The sequence below is a fragment of the Juglans regia genome, chromosome 14, assembly GCF_001411555.2.
Source record: "Juglans regia cultivar Chandler chromosome 14, Walnut 2.0, whole genome shotgun sequence".
Taxonomy (NCBI): Eukaryota; Viridiplantae; Streptophyta; class Magnoliopsida; order Fagales; family Juglandaceae; genus Juglans; species Juglans regia.
In genome coordinates, this window is record NC_049914.1 from 26,384,113 (window position 1) to 26,405,437 (window position 21,325).

Consider the following 21,325-nt stretch of genomic DNA (forward strand, 5'->3'; position numbering starts at 1 on the left):
ATCTCTTGTCTCTTCACTAGGGATAGAGGCAAGGGTTTCAGATTTAATCATCCCAGAATTAAAGTTGTGGAATGAGAGTTTAATTAGAGACCACTTGGATGTTGAGGAGGCTGAACTGATTTGTAGTATGCCTATTAGCAAAAGAGAAGGGGAAGACAAGATGATATGGATGCATAGCACTGATGGGAAGTATAATGTTAAAAGTGCATATCACATGACAAGAGACATAAGGAGAAGGGAAGAAGGAGAGGTTTCGGGAGGAGGGAAAAAAGATGACAGGTGGAGAAAACTATGGAGTTTAAACATTCCTGGGGCTACAAAACATTTCCTATGGTGGGCATGTACCAACTCTTTTCCTACAAAAGCTTTGCTTCTTAAGAAAAGTGTTGGGATAAATGATAAATGTCCAATTTGTAAAACTGAAAGTGAGACCATTTTACATGCTTTATGGCAGTGCACAGCAGTGAATGATGTGTGGGCCTGTAAGGGGAGTGGTGTGCAGAAATGGAGTGTTATGGCAGAGGATTTCAGGGATCTATGGGATAGATTATGCTTGAAACTAAACACTAGTTTATTAGAGGAAGTGGCAGTTATTCTCAGAGGCATTTGGCATAGACGAAATAATTTTGTTTTTGAAAGTGTTTTTTCTGGTCCTGCACAGGTCATTGAAGGGGCCTTTTAATCCTTAGGTGATTTTAGAGAAGCTGTGAAGAACATTGAAACTAACTCGAAAGGTGGGGGCCCTGTGTCTACCATCAAATAGTGGAAGAAACCTGAAGATGGATGGTTGAAAGCAAATTTTGATGCGGCAATAGATGACCAAAAGGGTGGTGTGGGACTAGGAATTATCATCAGAAACAGTATGGGGGAGGTCATGGCTGCAATTAGTGAACCACATAAAATGAAAGCCAAAGCAGTGATAGCTGAAGCCATTGCCTTGAGAAGAACTATAGAAGTATGTAGAGAGATGGGTTTCAACAAAGTGATATTCGAAGGTGATGCACTTATATTAATCAATGGTGTGAAAGAAAATGTAGAATACTGGGCTTGGTATGGGCAGGTTGTGAAAGATGTGAAGAGCAGTTTGAGAGAGCTACTGCACTGGCAGATCCAATTCATTCGTAGAGAGGGCAATATGGTTGCTCATAGTTTGGCAAACTATGTTTTAAACATAGAAAATTTTACTTGTTGGATTGAAGAATATCGTGCTTTTATCTGAAATTTGATTACTTCTGATATGGCTTGAACGTTTAGTATGAATGAAATGAGGTTTATTCAAAAAAAAAAAAAAAAAGTAGTAATTGAACAAGTCCCCACGTCCGAAATAATTTCCTCCATGTCCGCGTTAATAATTAATTGATAAAGTTTGGATCTTTCATCAAAACTGTAACCTATGTGGGAAAAAAAATTAAAATACTGAGATATTTAATATATTTAAAAGATAGTGTATAGACTACTTTAAAATTTAAATTTAAATTTTTAATTATTATTACTTATTGGTACTTTAAGGCCTTGTTTGTTTTTCAAAAACATCTCATCTCATCTCATCTCACCTCTATTAAGGAAAGCAATACTGACCATAAATAGCAGCTGTAAGCAGTCAACTATATCCATGATCTTAGCAATCCATGACAGCAAAGGAAACACGATTTCAGCAATCCATGACAGCAAAGGAAAATTACTTCATACGTTTCTGTGCAGTTATTATTTTGTACATTTATTATTTTGTAACTGCTGTGTATTTTTCAAATTTCACAATTTATTTACTTTCCTAAGATAGAACATACGTGATGTATATATTTACTCAAAAACTGAATTAAGAGAAAAAGTGGATTGTTCTCTATCAACTGCAATGTGTTATTCTATATATGGTATCGAGAGACCTACCTCTAACGAGACAAAGATCCAACCATGTCTTCCGCAACAACTCCAAACACTCAACCTATTTCTACCCCTGAAAATCCCTTGGTTGTTCTCAACATCACTGCCCAGATTAATGAAAAACTCACCTCCTCCACTTTTCCTCAATGGCGTGCTCAGTTTGAAGCACTGCTTATTGGGTATGATCTGATGGACTATGTTACTGGTGAGTCCCACTGCCCTCTCTCTAATGGCACACCCACGTCTTCCTCTAGGAAAACCCATTGGGTTAGGCAAGACAAACTTATTTTAAGTGCTATTCTAGCATCTACTTCTTCCACCATAACTCCACTCATTGCCACAGCAAAAACTTCTCATGAAGCATGGAAGAAGCTGAACAACATGCATGCTAGCCGTTCGCGTACAAGGGCGATGCAGTTAAAAGAAGAGCTCACCTTGGTTCAACGCGGAAATCGCTCCGTTCCAGATTACCTTCATGCTGTCAAGGCTTTGGCGGATGAAATAGCACTCACAGATCATCCAATTTCGGACGATGATCTCACACTCTATGTCCTCAATGGACTTGGACCCGATTTTAGAGAGATAGCTGCTCCTATTCGGGCAAGAGAGAAATCTCTAATGTTTGAAGAACTTCATGACCTTTTAGTCGGTCATGAGAATTATCTCCGTCGCATGGAGATGGCTTCCCAGCAGCTTGTTGCTGCTGCAAATTTCACGGCTCGAAAAAATGGTTCCTCTGGCGGACAGCAGCAGAGGACATCTTACAAACCAAATGGGTCTCGTAACCCCAGCTTCTCTCGTTCGGGCACACAGCAGTACAAAGACAACCGCAACAACAATAAAGGCTAGGGCAAAAACACTTCAACTCATAAAAGGTATCAGCCCAAATGCCAGCTTTGTGACCAAATGGGCCACACGGCAAAGGCCTGTTCTCAGCTGCAGTCCAATGAGTTCAGTGCAAATTGTACTGCTACGTCAAATAATCAAGACTCTAAATGGCTTCTTGATTCTGCCGCATCGCATAATATCACTGGTGATCTTGCAAATCTGTCAATTCATTCTGAATATGATGGAACTGATGAAGTAATGCTTGGTGATGGTACAGGTTTGATGGTTTCACACATTGGTTCATTAGCCTTAAAATCTCCAAAAAAAATATTTTATCTCTGTGATACACTTTGTGTTCCTCATATTCACAAGAATTTAATTTCTGTGCATCATTTCACAAAACAAAATAACGTTTTTGTTGAATTTCACCCATCTTATTTTCTTGTGAAGGACCAGACAACGGGGGCGATATTACTAAGGGGTGCATGTGAAAATGGCGTCTACATGTTTCCAAACTCACTGGTGACGTCTAATTCCACAGTGGTTGCTAATGTGCATGAACGAACTTCCATCGATGGATGGCACAAGCGTCTTGGACATCCATCCATGAAAATTGTTCAAAGACTTGTCAATCTTTTTTCTCTTCCACTTTCTTCAAAAAATTTACCATCTCATGTACTTCTTGCAATATTAATAAAGCACATCAACAACCGTTTGGCTTGACTAGTCTTCAAAGTTCTATGCCTCTTGAGATTATTTATACGGATGTTTGGGGACCCGCTCATTTTACGGGTCTTGATGGCTCCCGTTATTATCTTATCTTTGTTGATCATTACACAAAGTACATGTGGTTCTTTCCTATGGTCACAAAATCGGGTGTTTCTTCTATTTTTCCTCAATTCAAAAATCTTGTTGAAACCCGTTTTGAGTTCAAAATTAAAAGCTTGTATTCCGACAATGGTGGTGAATTTTTAAGTCTAAAAAAATACTTGTCCCTTCATGGCATAAGTCATTTCACCATTGCACCATACACTCCCCAACAAAATGGAGTCTCTGAACGTCGTCATCATCATCTTGTGGAAACCGGACTCACGTTACTACAAGATGCTTCTCTTCCATTAACATATTGGCCTCATGCTTTTCAAACTGCAACTTACCTCATCAACCGTCAACCCACTCCTCTTTTACAAAACAAATCACCATTTGAGGCTCTTTTTGGTCAAAGCCCAAATTATCTTAAACTAAGAAAATTTGGGTGTCTTTGTTATCCACTAACTAAGCCTTATAATACTCACAAGTTGCAACCTAAGTCCATACCTTGCATTTTTCTTGGCTATTCTCAAAATCAAAATGCATTCAAATGCATGGATCCAGTCACCAAACGTGTTTACATGTCACGGCATGTAAACTTTGATGAAGCTCAAAGCCCTCTTAATTTGCAAGGCCCATTGATCCACGACAGCCCACCAAATACATGATCTTCATCCTTATCCGTTCAGCCACACGTGAGTCTCTCTTCCAGAAATTTCGTCCCTGTTCCAGTGCATGACAGCAGCTCTCCCACGAATTCGTCGTCACCAGTGATGTCGGAAGCAGTTTCCGTCTTTGGCGCATCATCTCCAGATAATATCCCCTCAATCTCTCCTCATAATCATACATCTGATGTTTTATGGGTCGGCAATTTAAATTTGAATTCTCAATCTCATGATTTCAATTCAAATTCTATGCCTATGTTATCTGGTTCCATACCCACTGTCCCACCAGCACATCACCCACCCGAAGAACATCATCCATCCCGTACCCATTTGATGACCACACGGTCAATGAATAATATCTTTAAACCCAAGCAGCTCCACACAGCTACAAAACATCCTCTTCCATTAATTCTTGAACCAACGTGTGTTACCCAAGCTGTAGCACATCCGCAATGGCGTGAAGCTATGTCCAGTGAGCTCACTGCTCTCATGCGACATGACACATGGGATTTGGTTCCTGCTCCTGAAAACTGTAATCCTGTTGGATGTAAATGGGTTTTCAGAGTTAGAATGAAAGCTGATGGATCTTTAGATCGGTTTAAGGCCAGACTTGTTGCCAAAGGGTATAATCAACGTCCTGGACTTGATTATAAGGAGACTTTTAGTCCTGTAATTAAACCAGCAACTATTCGGACAGTTTTGACAATTGCCACTATGAATGGATGGGAATTGAGACAAATGGATGTCAATAATGCGTTTTTGCATGGGAAATTGACAGAAACAGTTTACATGATGCAACCTCCTGGCTTCAAAGATCCCTCAAAACCTGATTTTGTATGTCGATTAAACAAAGCAATTTATGGGCTTAAACAAGCCCCTCGTGCATGGTATTCAACCTTGAAGAATGCTCTTGTTCATCTTGGTTTCTATAATTCGAAGGCTGACTCTTCTTTGTTCATATATCGAAGTGACTCAATCACTTGTTATTTTCTTGTATATGTTGATGATCTTGTTATTACCGGGAGTGACAAAAAGTTTGTGGATCTGATCATTTCTAAACTTGGGGCTCAGTTTTCATTAAAGGATATGGGGGCTTTACATTTTTTTCTTGGGGTCGAAGTTATTCATACTAGTGCAGGCTTATTCCTCTCACAACACAAGTATATTCGAGACTTACTCCAAACCATAAATATGAGTGGTGCAAAGGATGTGTCCACCCCCATTTCAACCACAACTTCTCTTCAATTGATTGATGGTACTGCAGCTGTTGATAGTACCGAGTTCAGACGAGTGATAGGCAGTCTCCAATACCTTTCCTTGACTCGTCCAGATATCTCCTTTGCCGTCAACAAACTTTCACAGTTTATGCACAAGCCGACTGTTACTCACTGGACAGCAACTAAAAGGCTTCTGAGATATCTAAAGCAGACTATATTACATGGCATTCACCTAAAAAAATCAGTTGTTTCATGCTTGACAACGTATAGTGATGCTGACTGGGCAGGGAACAAGGATGATCGCACCTCTACTTCGGCATATATTACTTTTCTTGGCTCCAATCCCATCTCATGGAACTCTAAGAAACAAAAAGCTGTTGCCCGCTCCTCCACAGAGGCTGAATACCCTGCACTTGCTAATGCAGCGTCAGAAACCATGTGGCTATTAGCTCTTTTTCAAGAACTTGGTTTTTCACTTAAGGCACAACCTCTACTTCTTTGTGATAACCTTGGGGCAACTCACCTGAGCTTCAATCCAGCTCAACATTCAAGAATGAAGCATATACAAATTGATTTACATTTTGTGCGTGACTTAGTCCAAAAAGGTACACTCCATGTCCGTCACGTTCACACTGAAGATCAGCTTGCGGACTTACTGACAAAGCCACTCTCAAAACAGCGTACAGAATTTCTGAGACTCAAGCTTGGTCTAGCCGATGGTAGCCCAATCTTGCGGGGGCGTATTAAGGAAAGCAATACTGACCATAAATAGCAGCTGTAAGCAATCAACTATATCCATGATCTCAGCAATCCATGACAGCAAAGGAAACACGATTTCAGCAATCCATGACAGCAAAGGAAAATTACTTCATACGTTTCTGTGCAATTATTATTTTGTACATTTATTATTTTGTAACTGCTGTGTATTTTTCAAATTTCACAATTTATTTACTTTCCTAAGATAGAACATACGTGATGTATATATTTACTCAAAAACTGAATTAAGAGAAAAAGTGGATTGTTCTCAATCAACTGCAGTGTGTTATTCTTTATAACCTCATCATTACAACTTTCTCAAATCTCCACACAAAATAAAATAAACAATTCAATTTTTTCAAATCCTAAAATAATAATAATATTAAAAAATATATTTTAACAATATTTTATTCAACTTTTTAATTTTAATTTTAATTCATCTCATTTTATCTCTGAAAATAAACGGATCTTAAATTTTTTAATTTTGCAAATATTCTCTGGTCACAATCTGCATTATTAGCTTTGACATGACTAGGATTGCATTGAGCTGTAAAGCTCGACTGTTGATATTGTTGACCCAAATTTGATTTCTTTTCTTTCGCTTTAATCAATCACAATGATGGACGTGTGGCTCAGCATTATAAGAAAAAGAAAATGTCTACTTACAACCGGCCAGGGAAACCGCGGGGGCACCGCGTCCCATGTGGCCGGTTGACTTTTCTTATATTTTGTTTCCTGTTGCATTTAAAGCCTCCAATTGAATTAAAAACTTGAAACTGACTTCATGTTTCTCTCTCGTCTTTCCTCGCATCGTCTGCGTCTGCATCTGCATCCGCGTCTGCATCTGCATCCGGAATAGATCTCTGGAAGAACATAGCCGAGTTGAAGAATAGAAAAAACATTATAATTTTAGAGAACTATAAAAATAATATATCAACTGCAAATAAAATTTTTCTTCCTCAAAATCAACTTTACCAGCTTTTTCCTCTCCTTTCATATTCTTCTGGTTTTCTCTTCATAGTCTTTTCCTAAACAACCAAAAAGGTATAGATCTATGGAAGTATAACATTTTCTTTGCTTTTTGTTCTGGTTTTTTTTTATTTTTTATTTTTATGAAGGGGTTTATGGAGATTAGAATTTGTTATCTGAAATGGTGGTGAATTGGTGGGTGGGATTTGTGTGTGCAGCAATTTCTAATAGTCCGATGATGAAGTTTGAGAGTGGGTATACTGTGTAGATGATGTTTAACAGTAGAAAGCTTGGCCTTACTCTGTTGAGGTGTTGCCCAGTGGAGAGCGACAAAATTTTTTTTTCCCATAAATAGTGACAATCTATTGTTTGGCTTGCAGATGAGAGCATATTTTAGAGAGAGAGAGGGGGGGAGGGGTTGCAAACGACGACCACTTTCAACAGATTCGGCTACCCATAACGCTACCCACGAGTCCACGACGATGACCACCGGCACAGATTTGGCTACTCAAGACCGGCTACCCACGATGATGACCACTGGTTCAGACCCACGACGACGATGACACTCTCTTGATTTTCCATTTCCTTGTTTTGTACTTCATGACTCCGTTGGTTTTGTCACTTTCTTTTTTCTTCTCTCTTTTTCTTAATAATATATTTATTAGCCGGTTGCTCAACGGTTACTCGTCTCGGTTGTATGTAGAAGAACTGTAATAAAAAACTAGGAATTAATCAATTTGTTGAAAAGATTGAAGTACTATAAGAAAAAAACGTGGAACCGTGTGATTTCTTGTGTCGACATTTACTCATTTATTTTTACTATTCATTTCGACTAACTTAATTTTATTTCATTATTATAATTTTTAAAATTTTATAATTTTTTTTAATTGTAACAAAAATATTATTAAAACAAAGAAGCCAAATCTCCAATGTAATTTGGTTGTTGGGTGGGGGGTGTTTTTTGCATGCCCTGGATGTAACATCTGTTAATAGATTGTCTGTTGTCTTTTCGTACGTAGTAGATTTGTTTTTTCTTCTGTTTTCATCCGCTGTCATGCATATTATCAATCGGAGCTGGCTAGCTAGCTGCTTGTCAGGGCCGGGGTAGTTCCTTACGCATCGTCGGATTTTTACATTTATTTATTTATTTCTGAAATAAAAGCTTAAGATAGGGATTTATTAATGTAGGCCCTATCTGCGTGAATAATGATAGCCAGCTAGCTATAGATGGTTGGAAGACTTGAGGAATACTATACTTTCATCATGTAACGAATTCTTATCTCGATAATTATATAATTAGTTTATCCAAGGAACTGCTTGTTGATCAATACATGAAGTAGGCCCGCGACATTATATTGGCGATAAGATCACGAGGGATAAGGCTCTCAAATAAAGGGGCCAAATTTGGAACGACTGTCTTTTGAAATTATCGCATAAGTGTTATATAATTATTTTAAAAAAAAAGGTGAGATTTATTATTAAAAAATTAATTTTTTTTTATATATATTTCATATTTATTTATTTATTTTTAAATGACTGTATGACGCTTACATATTCATGATTGTAACTATTATTTCTAAAAATAAAAAAAGAAATCACACAAAAATGAAAAGAAGAGTACATGCATTGTATTACAAGCATGAGGAATCACAAGGCATATACAGCTCTGTTTTTTCTAGGTAGTACTAATATATGGGAATATTGTAGTACTGAAAACTGATCGATGAGAGTTATACTTTGCTCGTGAATGTATGAATACATTATTAATGTTGCCGTACTTTTCTTGGGCTATGCAACTTGCCCGTGACTGTATCACCCTTCGCGTATATGCACAGTACTATTCTTTATTTGCTACACTTGAAAATTGAAGACCAAACAATTGACATAGCAAGAACTATATGTTGGAATATAGCCTCACGGATTGAACAAATGGAATTAAAATCTAAAGCTACACGTGTTAAACTAGAAGAGGAAGAGGAGAGTTAGTTATTTCTGTTATGGTAGTTAGTTTATTATTTAGTTTATTATTTCTCATTTTCTCATTTAAGCCGTGTATATAAATATAGTTAAAGTACTCTGTAATTGATACCAATCAATTTCATTTCATGGAAGTTTTCCAATTCATCTTCTTTTGTATCTTCTTTGCTTCACGACTATGTCAATTCTCAATTCATCTGAAACTTGACATAAATTTGACCCGAGAGCCACAAAATGCCTCTTCTTAGGATATCCTTCTGATACCAAAGGATACAAATTAATAGATCTTCATACCAACAAAGTATTCATTTCAAGAAATGTAGTTTTTTATGAAAATGTCTTCCCTTTCAAGATTTTTCCTTCCAATCCTGAATTACATACTTTCTTATTCCCTCCAACAAATTCTGCTTCAGATTTCTATTTTCATCCTCCTGACATCCATTCTAATCAACATATTGCCTCAAGGCAAAATCTGAACTCAAATCCGAATATCACCTCAAACCAGAACCTTACCAACCATCAACTTCCTTTGCACAATGAATCTGTTCCCCTTCCTTTGAACAATGAACCTGTTACTCAACTAGAATCTCAACATCTCAGAAAATCCTCAAGAGTTAAACAAGTGCCAAATTACTTGCAGGATTATTATTGTGGAACTGCTTCCCACATTTCAAATGCCATTGACTCATCTGCTATTGCTGCTTCCTCTCATAATAAAAACATTCTATACCCCATATCTGATTTTATTTCTGCAAATAGATTATCCACTTCTCACAAAGCCTTTCTAGCATCACTTTCAGCTTCCCAAGAACCCAAAACTTATAAATTGGCTTCTAAAATTTCTGAATGGCAAATTGCCATGCAAAATGAAATAAATGCATTAGAATTAAATAAAACTTGGGAAATTGTTAATCTCCCTAATAATAAAAAGACCATAGGCTGTAAGTGGGTATTTCGAATTAAGCATAGGGCAGATGGGACTATAGAAAGACACAAAGCTAGATTGGTAGCTAAAGGTTACACTCAACAAGAAGGTTTGGACTTTTTTGACACCTTTTCTCCAGTAGCAAAAATTACTTCCATTCGGTTACTACTTGCTATAGCCTCTATTAAAAATTGGCATCTTCACCAATTAGATGTTAATAATGCCTTTTTACATGGTGAATTGCATGAAGAAGTTTATATGGACTTGCCACCTGGTTTGATTGTCAAAGGAGAAAATAAAGTTTGCAAACTTCTTAAGAGTCTATATGGCTTGAAACAAGCCTCTAGACAATGGTTTGCTAAACTCTCCACAGCATTGCTTGATTATGGTTTTACTCAAGGTATTTCAGATTGTTCTTTGTTTGTCAAGAAATCTGAATCCTCCTTCATAGCTTTACTAATCTATGTAGATGATATTCTGTTAGCTAGTGATAGCTTGATTGAAATCCAATTGCTTAAAACTTTTCTACATGATAAGTTTACTATTAAAGATTTGGGGGAACTCAAATATTTTCTCGGATTGGAAATAGCAAGAACTGAAAATGGCATATCAATTTGTCAAAGAAAATATGTTCTAGATATACTAGAACAAGCTGGGGTACTTGGAGCTAAACCTGCAACTTTTCCAATGGAATCGAATCTAAAGCTATCTTCCTCAGATCCTGATATGTATAAAGACCCTTCAGCCTACAGAAGACTAGTTGGAAGATTGTTGTACTTAACAATAACTCGACCTGACCTTGCCTATTCTGTCCAAGTTCTCAGTCAATTCTTATCCAAACCAGCTGTTAGTCATCACCAAGCAGCCATTCGAGTTCTCAGATATCTCAAGGCAACCCCTGGACAAGGATTATTTTTTCCAGCTTCATCAGAATTGCAGCTCAAGGCCTTCTCAGACAGTGATTGGGCAGGATGTGTTGACACCCGAAGGAGTGTAACAGGTTTTGCCATTTTCTTGGGTGACTCATTAATTTCGTGGAAGAGCAAAAAGCAAGCTACAATCAGCAGATCTTCTGCAGAAGCAGAATATAGGGCCCTTGCTTCAACAGCTTGTGAGATCCAATGGCTCCTTTATGCAATGCAAGACCTAGCTATCAACCACCAGCAGCCAACTTTGGTTTATACAGACAGTAAATCCGCATTATCCATTGCAACTAATCCAGTCCAACACGAGAGAACAAAGCACATACAAATAGACTGTCATCTTATTAGAGAGAAGTTGCAACAAAATATCATCAAGCTTTTCCATGTCCCTTCAAGATTGCAACTGGCGGATATATTAACAAAACCTCTAGGCTCTCTTCCTTTTCATCATGCTCTCCGCAAGATGAACATCCTCAATATACATGTTCATCTTGAGGGGGGGTGTTGGAATATAGCCTCACGGATTGAACAAATGGAATTAAAATCTAAAGCTACACGTGTTAAACTAGAAGAGGAAGAGGAGAGTTAGTTATTTCTGTTATGGTAGTTAGTTTATTATTTAGTTTATTATTTCTCATTTTCTCATTTAAGCCGTGTATATAAATATAGTTAAAGTACTCTGTAATTGATACCAATCAATTTCATTTCATGGAAGTTTTCCAATTCATCTTCTTTTGTATCTTCTTTGCTTCACGACTATGTCAATTCTCAATTCATCTGAAACTTGACACTATATGATGTATTCAAAAATGTGCTGAAAACTATGAAAACAATAATAATACTACAGCTATAGGTCCAAGCCACACAAAGTCCAGTTCGGCTGCATCGATCTTCCCGATGATGAGAAATCAATGCAGTGCCCGGAATTCCATGTGTGATGCAGTGTGCCGTCCAGTTTTACTTTAAATACTGGTATGCAGTCTCAATATAAATTCTACGCAATGAGCTCAATATAAACATATGTGTGTATCTATGTGCATGCACAAACCAACTTGCTAGATCCCTCACGTACAATCGAACAATACTCCAGTTACAAATGGCGACAACAACATCGATCATTCAAAGGAAAAAACTCACAATTATCACGAATTCAAACTAATGAATCATTTGAAGTTTTAGACTCTAATGTTGGATAAACGTAGTAACTAGACGTTATCAAATCTCAGAAAAACCAGATGTTTGGACCAGATCAGGCCAAGCTTGACAGAACTAGCATGCATGGACATTAATGTCTCTTACATGATCAGAAAAACAGCAAACAATTTGGCTCTTCACAGCCCCAAGACTTGAAGGTTAATAATCTTTTTAATTCCCGCACCCAAGGATATCACAGATTTCGTCGGTGAAAAATACATGTAGATAAGATCCATTCCCCAGAGCTAGCTTTTGAAATAATGCAAAACCATAATGATTAGAAAAGACACGAAAAAAAGATACGATAAATCTCGTGATCGATGAACGCTTGGACCCGGCTGTTCTTGCAATGTTGTTAATTTCATATCTTATATTATTTCTTGATAAGATAATATATTCAATAATAGGGAAAAATTAAAAAGTTCCAGCAAGTAGTTATATATTATATATATACAAAGAGAATGATGAATGCGCCTCGGGCGGCCCGATCGACGTACGTAGGAACAAGACTACATTATTGTAAATCATGGCCTATTATCGGATCGGCTAACATAGAATTAGTTTGGGTTTGGATATTGTGTAGAGTTGAATTTTTTATGAATAGTAGTGAGTTGATATGGTAAAATGAGTTTTGTGATTTCATTTAAAATGATTTAAAATGTGTTTGAATATTAAGATAAGTTTATATGTATTTATTGGAAGTTAAAAAAAGTTATTGATCTCACGTGTAAAAAAGTTTTGAGTTGAGATGAGTTTAATAATTTGAGAGTTGAGTGTTTGAATGTTAGATTTAATTTAAAATTAGACTGAACAAAGTTAAACTCAGATGAGTTTAACAATCAAATGGAACCTTAAAGGAATATATATATATATATATATATATATATATATATATATATATGGATCACTTGTTGGGAATATGAGCCATCAGCCATGTGCCATATCTTAGATATCTTAGCCCCAATGTGAATGTTCTACATTATGTTCAATGATACGACAAAACTCAAAATTCTTAATATGGGCCACATGGTCACATCGATCAAGATTAAGGTCATGAAACATTACTGATTTAGAAGGAATTAGAAGAAAGAATTAAATTAAAATTAAAATGGTCCACGGCATAAAAGAATATAACAACGTGTCTTATGACTCGACCAACCTAATTATTTCAAGTTGGTCATAATTCTATAATATTATATTTTTTACCCTTCGAATTGTCAACCAAAATTAAAATTTTATTTAAAAAGAGCACATCGATATTACATTAAAAGAAATGTTAGATTGACGAAATTTTTTTATAAAAATAAATTTATAAACTATCATAATATATTATTTTAACACATTATATCAACAATTTATAAATTTATTTTCATTAAACTTACATGATACATAACACCTCTTTGCATTCTAAGTGAAAATTTATGTTAGATTTGGATAGTGAGTTGAGATGAAAACTGAAATTTTAATAAAATATTGTTAGAATATTATTTATTTAATATTATTATTATTATTTTAAAATTTAAAAATGTTGAATTATTTATATTTTGTATAAGAATTTGTAAAAGTTGTAATACTGAGAGGAGATGAGATGGATTGAGAGCCCTTCTCAATCCAAACCGAGCCTTAAAAGGTGAAAGAATGCATTGGAGGTCTCTATTTAGAAATAGTCTTTTTAACACTCGTTTATAAGTACTACTTAAAATAAGAAAAATGATATATACAAATCTCAAATTCATAAGTACCGTGCAAACTGTTTATAAAAAAAAAGTAGATCCCTTCAAGAAAAAAATCATTTTTTGAGTTACACATTTAAAAAAAAAAAAATAGCACATTTAAGATTTTTACACAATTACTATTAAAATAATTGAACTCACATATCCCAGTATACATAAAGCTCTCACAAGTGAGATTATTTACCAGTTCAAATCAACGGACATAAAGCTCTCACAAGTGGAATTATTTAATTTGAACAGACATAGAGCGTTCACAAGTGGGATTATTTACCTGTTCAAATCAACGAACATAAAACTCTCACAAGTGAGATTATTTACCAGTTCAAATCAACGGACATAAAGCTATCACAAGTGGGATTATTTAATTTGAACGGACATAAAGCTCTCACAAGTGGAATTATTTACCTATTCAAATCAACGAACATAAAGCTCCCACAAGTGGGATTAGTGAAGTTAAGTATGAACTTTCACAAATCCCACTTTTCGTAAAGACAAATGCTAATTAGTAGTAGTAGTACTGGTTATAAAGACGTCATGACTAATGTGCCACCACCATCTTTTCCAACTTTTCCAATATGATTTATGAATGACAATAGTGAAAGTTCATACTTTATTAGAAGTGGGATTTGAATCTTAATGTTTAAGTTATTACAAATTACTTCAGTTGATAAGATTTTGGGAGATATTGATGTGTCATATTGATTGTGTATATATATTCTCCCATCCTCTTATATAGTCTTTCTCAGATATTCTTAAATCTTGAAGAGAAAAAATGTTCCAGTATAATATGTGTATTTTTGTCTATGGAATCGAGTTTGTCTACGCAAAAGCATTAGTATTCATTTAGGCAAAACTTTAGACAAAATTTAGCTAATATACCATTTTTGTTTTGGATTACACACTCAAAATTTGGATTCTTCATTAAGATTTGTCATTTCACACTATCTAGGGTAGTAAGACAATCGATCCGAACCAGAAAAATTGACTAGACCGGACCAATAGTCTTATTGGTTGGTCTTAGTCCCTACATGTAGAAAAATTCAATAATCGATATGGTCCCAAGTTGTATTTTTTTTAACTGGACTCAGACCGATTGAATGTGTGTATATATATAATTAAAAATATATATAATATATTATTTTATATAATAGTTGTTAAGTTAATTATGTAATTTTCATCCAAAGAATCACCATCGAGCATATAAAATATTAAGTAATATATGTTATTAGTTAATTAATATATTATGTAGATACATACTATACTATCTACACCCAACTAAAGTAATTATGTATTTTTTTTTAAGATACCTAAGTTGTAAGTAAGAATGAAGAATACAATATATATACAATGAAACTATTTAATATTCATTAATCATATATAAAATGTTAATATGCTATCAATTAACTAATTTCTCATACGATGAATAATATTATTATATGTAGATACATACTCCACTATTTACACATAATTAAAGTAATTAGGTAATTTTTTATTTTAAGATTCCTAATTTTCATATTAGAATGGACAATCTACGAATAATGAAATTAATTAATATTCATTAACTATATATAAAACGTTAAAATTTTAATATAGGCCATTATGAATGCTAAGTTAGTAACTATTAACATCATAAATTGCTAAATATAATTACAATTAATTATTTGTTTAATGAATTACCTATAATTTCTATTAGTTTTGCCTATATATGCCTGTTGCTATTTCACTATCTGACGAGAATTGATATACACAATATATTTTTACAATATATTTTTACGATATATTTTATAATAATATTATAAGTTAGAATATTTTTATAAAGTAATGTTATTTTTATAAAATTACTTCTTATTTAATACATTATAAAAAATATTATATATAAATCATTTTTATCAGTAGCAACAGAACTAATGTACATACAAATCTGTGCAAGAAATCATCTTTCCACATTGTAAAATCAAGCTGTGCACCTAACCACCGACGTCACATTCAAAGATGCGATGTCTTTTATTGAAATTGCAGTCATTAAAGCCAATTGGAGCTGGAAAAAGTAGACAGGGATTCGATGATATGACACGTTTGGCCACGGAATTGAAATGAGTATTGGATAAGGGTAGTGATAGGGTACTAAAATAAAAAAATAATTATAATAAAAAAAATAGTAGTGTACTTACTTTCCATAAATCTAATGAATAAAGAAAAACAATAATTCAAATTTATCACTTTGAATTATTATATTTGTATGATAGCCATTCGAATAAAGAAAAACAAGAATATTTTGAGATCTAAACTCAACATATCACAAGTGAAATGACAAGGCATAAATAAAATTTGAACCCATTCAATAAGCAAATTAGTTAGGATTTTAAGAAACTCCACGTGATGCATGGTCTGGATCTGAAGTCGATGTAAAAGTCCAGAATTATTTTCATATAGTGAGATGAGATGATATAGTTTTAAATAAAAATAAAAAGTTAAATAAAATATTATTTTTTAATATTATTATTATTTAGATATTTGAAAAAGTTAAATTATTTATTATATTTTGTGTGAGACTTTTGAAAAATTATAATAATGATATGAGATGAAACACTTTTACTATCCAAATCGCGATAGTTTTTAAAATTTCAACACACTAAAAATGCAAAAATTTGAACAACCACGCATAATAAAAGGCGAAGACCATCCGCTAAGTAATTTATTATTCTGCAAGCGTTTCAGCCAAAACAGAAAGAAAATTACATTGTTCAAAAAGTACAAAGCTCATAGTGAAGAGATACATGCGCAATTTATTTAGGCAGTTCGTAATGCGAAAATCTTCATTTCTATTTCTTGAGGAAATTCTTGAACCATTGTGCTGAAAGTTTAGGGTGTCTTTTCAATCCGTTCTCAAAGTCGATAAAGTGGATGCCAAACCGAATCGTATAACCAGAAAACCATTCAAAGGTGTCCGAGAATGACCAAGCAAAGTATCCTTTAACTTTCACGCCCTCCCTATTCCAAGGAAAAAAAATGAATTAAAGGTCATAGATCATAGAGAGAGAGAGAGAGAGAGAGAGAGAGAGAGAGAGAGAGAGAGAGAGTTGTATGAATTAAGCACTTACCCAATAGCCTTATGAACATACGCAAGGTGCCTATAATGATAATCAATTCTGTGGGTGTCCACAAGAGCTTCCTTAAGAGGTATTGAGGCATTATTGTGCTCATTGACTCCTAATAAAAGATTACAGTTTAGCTTAATTAGATAAAATGGGACATCCAAGCATTCATCATCGACTTTATGCAAGAATAATTGAAAAAGGCTGAGAAAATTACCATTCTCGGTTATGTAAATTACTGGATCACCGTACTTGGTTTTTGTGTAGACAAGAAGATCGTAAATTCCACTAGGATAGACATAGAGCCAATCCGAAGCAGCCTGAGATTTATAGAAATGAACTGATCAGTCCAAGACTGTTTTCTTTTGTCATCATGTACTAATGGTAAGGTGGATAGAAAATAGCTATTAAATCCATATATTTCGCAATCCATATATCAGATCCAATATCATCCATTCAGTGAAAAATATATATTAATTTACTTATTATTCATATACCTGTGGACCAATGAGGACCCCGTCGCGCTCACCTGCCATGCACAGGCAAACAAAAAAATTAGATGCAGTTAATATTCGATATATGTATAAGACAAACGTATATATCGATCAATGCTAGATGTACGTGTACTGTTGAATTAGTACGTACCTGTTTTAGTAAGAAGACCATCTGTCAAGTAGCTTTTGTTCAGAGACTTATTTTCAGGTGAATCAAAAACATAATTGGCAGTGTAATAGTTTAATCCGATAAAGTCGTATGATCCCTTCACCAGCTTCGATTGCTCTGCAGTGAACATGGGTAATCGGTTTCCTACGAGAGTGCGCATGCTGAGGGGATAGCGACCCTTTGTCAAGGGGTCCATGAACCTGCAACAAAATATAAAACCATCCCACAAATTGAGATCGGGATATGAAACGATGTAATCGTCCTATAATTTAAAAACAAAAACAGGTGTGACCATGGAAAAAAACTAATTAAAGAAAAACATACCATCCAAATCTAAAATCAATGGCACGTAACGCGGCAGCACGATCTTTCTCCGATTCAGAATATGGAAGCATCCAATCCAAATCAACTGTTATCCCTACAACACCTTCTTGCTTTGCCTGAGCATAGTGAACGTGATTTTGTTAATCAGGCCATGGCTAGTCTAGTTAAAGTCAACACAACGTCCGTACGATAAAGGCATATATATATATATATATATATATATATATATATTTGTTTTTGGTTGGTGTAAAGTTCGACTTTGGTAAAGATATAATAGTATTGGAACCTGATATTTGGTCTTATACAAGTTTGCGGCAACTGCATGAGCAAGAAGCAGATTGTGGGCGACTTTATATGGCTCCGTCGCTGAATCCCCACCAGTGCAATTCATGTTTTGCCAGCTCGAACATCTAAAAGGTGCTAAAACCCCTGCTGCATATCCACCATTGGTGAACATATGAGGCTCGTTTACGGTGGTCCAATGCTTTACCCTATCACCAAACTCCTTGAAGCAAAGGTCTGCGTAGTCCTTGAAGTCTTCCCTAAAAATTACGTACGCATGCACGGATATATTAGAATTACCCATTTATATATACGGAATGTTGGTGATACGGTCGTGAATTAGTCATCACTTACAAAATGTTGTCACTTAAGAAACCGCCATACTTATGATCTAAGGCTACTGGGACGTGCCAGTGGAAGAGTGTCACATAGGGCGTAAGACCTGCATTTCAATAATTCGAAGTACCATTAATACATGATCAGTGAATTACTTATGGGTCGACATGACCACCTCAATATTAGTATATGGTGAGAGATTAATGTAGACGCCCGTGACCTTTGGCTAGGAGATCATTGATGACCTCGTTGTAGTGGTCGATTCCTTTCTGGTTCACGCCATCACTAATCTTTCCGGCTGAAAATTGAACACAAACCAATAGTATTTATGACTTATGATTATATATCGAAAGCTTTAAAAAAATAGACAATGAATATATATAGGCATCGGAAATTAATTGCTAGAGATATATCATATCATTGAGGCAGAAAAGCATGTTATTAATTACTTGGTATCAGTCTGGTCCATGCGAGTGAGAATCTGTATGCATCTCCATTCATATCCTTCAGAAGACCAAAGTCCTCCTAAAATTTCCAGAAAAGACAATTAATCTTTTATAATTATTATTTTAGCATAAAAATGTTAGAAAAAAAGCTTTTTCCTTTTTTTTTTTTTTACAATTTCTCAGATAACATTTCTTTAAAATAATAATTATTTATTTTTAGTTTTAGGACTTGATCACAAAGCTAGCTCATCATAATAGAATGGAAGCGGAACGAAAATGCTATCTCATCAATATTTAATTTTTTTCTTATGTAGTATATACCTTTTACTCCTCTTATTTATCCACAAAACGGGTAAAGAAAAGGATACGCGTACCTTGAAGCGATGATATTGTTCACTAGCTACATCTCCATTACTGCGATCCGCTATTTTCTCTACAGTTTCAAACAAATCAAATTAATATTATTTAAGACTAAAGCACAAGCCTAACCACAAAGTTTGTTCGAAAATATTTTTAATGATTAATGGGTCATATATTATATATAATTTGGATGCTAAGGTGATTTTGATGTAAGTTGATTTGTAAATATTAGTGTTTTGCGAGTTCCATTGAAATGTGTTTGAATGTAAATATGTTGAGATATGTGTTTGAATGTATACAATAGTTTAACATAAGTTTAACTTTTTTATAAGAATTTGAAAAAGTAGTGAGTCCTATCAATGATTGATTTGAGATAGATTGAGATAAGTTTGTGTTCCGAATCTAGCCTTAATATTTCACTTCGGAGATTAAGCGGAGGTTTGGATAGAGATCAGTTGAGATAAAAAGAATTGAAAGTTGAATAAAATATAGGTAAAATATTTTTTTTAATACTATTATTTATTTTGAGATTTGAAAAAGTTAAATAGTTTATTGTATTTTGTATAGAAATTTAGAAAATTTATAATGATTAGATTATATTAGATAAATTAAAAGGCTTTTTTTATCCAAGACTCTCCAAAATGTCAAATTGTTTTTTTTTCTTCTGGAAATAGCAGTACGTTCTTAGTTTTTCATCTTCATGTCATCTGAAATAATAATTTTCTCATTCTTGAGACGATATATATAGATAAACGTATATTCAAGGACGACGCTTCGTACGTAATATATATTTATATATATATATATGTAGAAAGAGAGAGAGACCTGGGTATTTGTGGGTGTAATAATCCCACATACTTTCTCCTTTGCTATCATGAAACGGCGCTGCACCTTCAACCTGGAATTCAAACACTTACTTAATGGGGCATGCACGTATTTGCATGACTTATTTTGTGAACGTATTAAAACTCAAAATATGTGCAACCTGAGGCTTACCTGATAGTCAGCTGATCCTGCACCAAAAGTGAAACCTTTGGGAAAACTGGTCCTGTTAAGTGTAGAAATGCCGTAACTGGGGGTGATAGCAATGGCATTGATGGTGTTAGCGAGAGAGGAAACAAGAACAAGAAGGCCTATGAGTATGTACCCTTTCATCGCCATATTGGGTTTTGGTGTGATTGTTAGTGTTACTAACTCGGCTTTTTATAGAGGAGTTGAGGCAAGTTGCCAATTGAGATTTTTCTTCCTTTTTTTTTTTTTTTTTTTAATCTTTTTGTATACAGTACTGAACACGTTGGGTTTTAATATAACATCATTATTAATATGACTTTTTACTCCCTAGTTTGCACTTATCTCTCTGTATGTGAGTCAAATGAGATGAAAGTAAATAGTTCCATCAACTTGCCTCAACTCCTCTATAAAAAGCCAAAATGTATACTTTCTCATATTGCCAAAATGAATGAAGCGTTAGGCCGTCAACCTTTTTTTAATAAAAAATGAAAAACACACATCATTTTTTATAATATATTATATAATTATATTTGAAAATTGAAGCCGTAAAAATTGACATAGTTAAAAACCTATTGGTTAATTTTTCTATTATATATAATAAAAAATTATACTTATTATCCTTACAACTTACGTCATACATAATAAATTAACTTGGAAGAATAAAAAAATAAAAAAATATAATAAGTGATACATAGAATGATGATATATGATGATTAGTAATACTCATTCATAATAAAACAATTTTATTATTTTATGTATCCAAAAATGTGCCTTAAACTTGTAAAACAATAAAAATGCTATAACTATTTACTGTTTTTTTTTTTTTTAAGGAACTATTTACTACTATTAATATATAATGTTTATCACATGCTTTTTTGAAGTTTTTAATTTTGATCACATAAATTATCTTCTATTTTTTTTAAAAAAATA

At 34.3% G+C, this 21,325-nt stretch overlaps 2 protein-coding genes across 2 annotated transcripts; one reads left to right on the top strand and one right to left on the bottom strand.

Moving 5' to 3' along the window:
- The first annotated feature begins 1,911 nt into the window (after nucleotides 1-1,911).
- On the top strand, nucleotides 1,912-2,730 carry LOC109013132. Its single transcript, XM_035685625.1, has one exon. It carries the CDS (start codon nucleotides 1,912-1,914, stop codon nucleotides 2,728-2,730), a length of 819 nt encoding a protein of 272 aa, XP_035541518.1.
- Nucleotides 2,731-16,542: 13,812 nt separating this feature from the next.
- On the bottom strand, nucleotides 16,543-20,565 carry LOC109002774 (beta-glucosidase 12-like). The gene is made up of 13 exons (XM_035685535.1): nucleotides 20,381-20,565; nucleotides 20,210-20,282; nucleotides 19,399-19,457; nucleotides 19,028-19,103; nucleotides 18,799-18,876; nucleotides 18,597-18,684; nucleotides 18,247-18,502; nucleotides 17,961-18,076; nucleotides 17,619-17,836; nucleotides 17,471-17,502; nucleotides 17,191-17,293; nucleotides 16,980-17,088; nucleotides 16,543-16,869 (listed from the first exon to the last, which is right to left on the bottom strand). The coding sequence occupies exons 1-13, from the start codon at nucleotides 20,543-20,545 to the stop codon at nucleotides 16,701-16,703; spliced, it is 1,542 nt and encodes a 513-aa protein (XP_035541428.1). The 5' UTR covers nucleotides 20,546-20,565; the 3' UTR covers nucleotides 16,543-16,700.
- Between the last annotated feature and the right edge of the window lie 760 nt (nucleotides 20,566-21,325).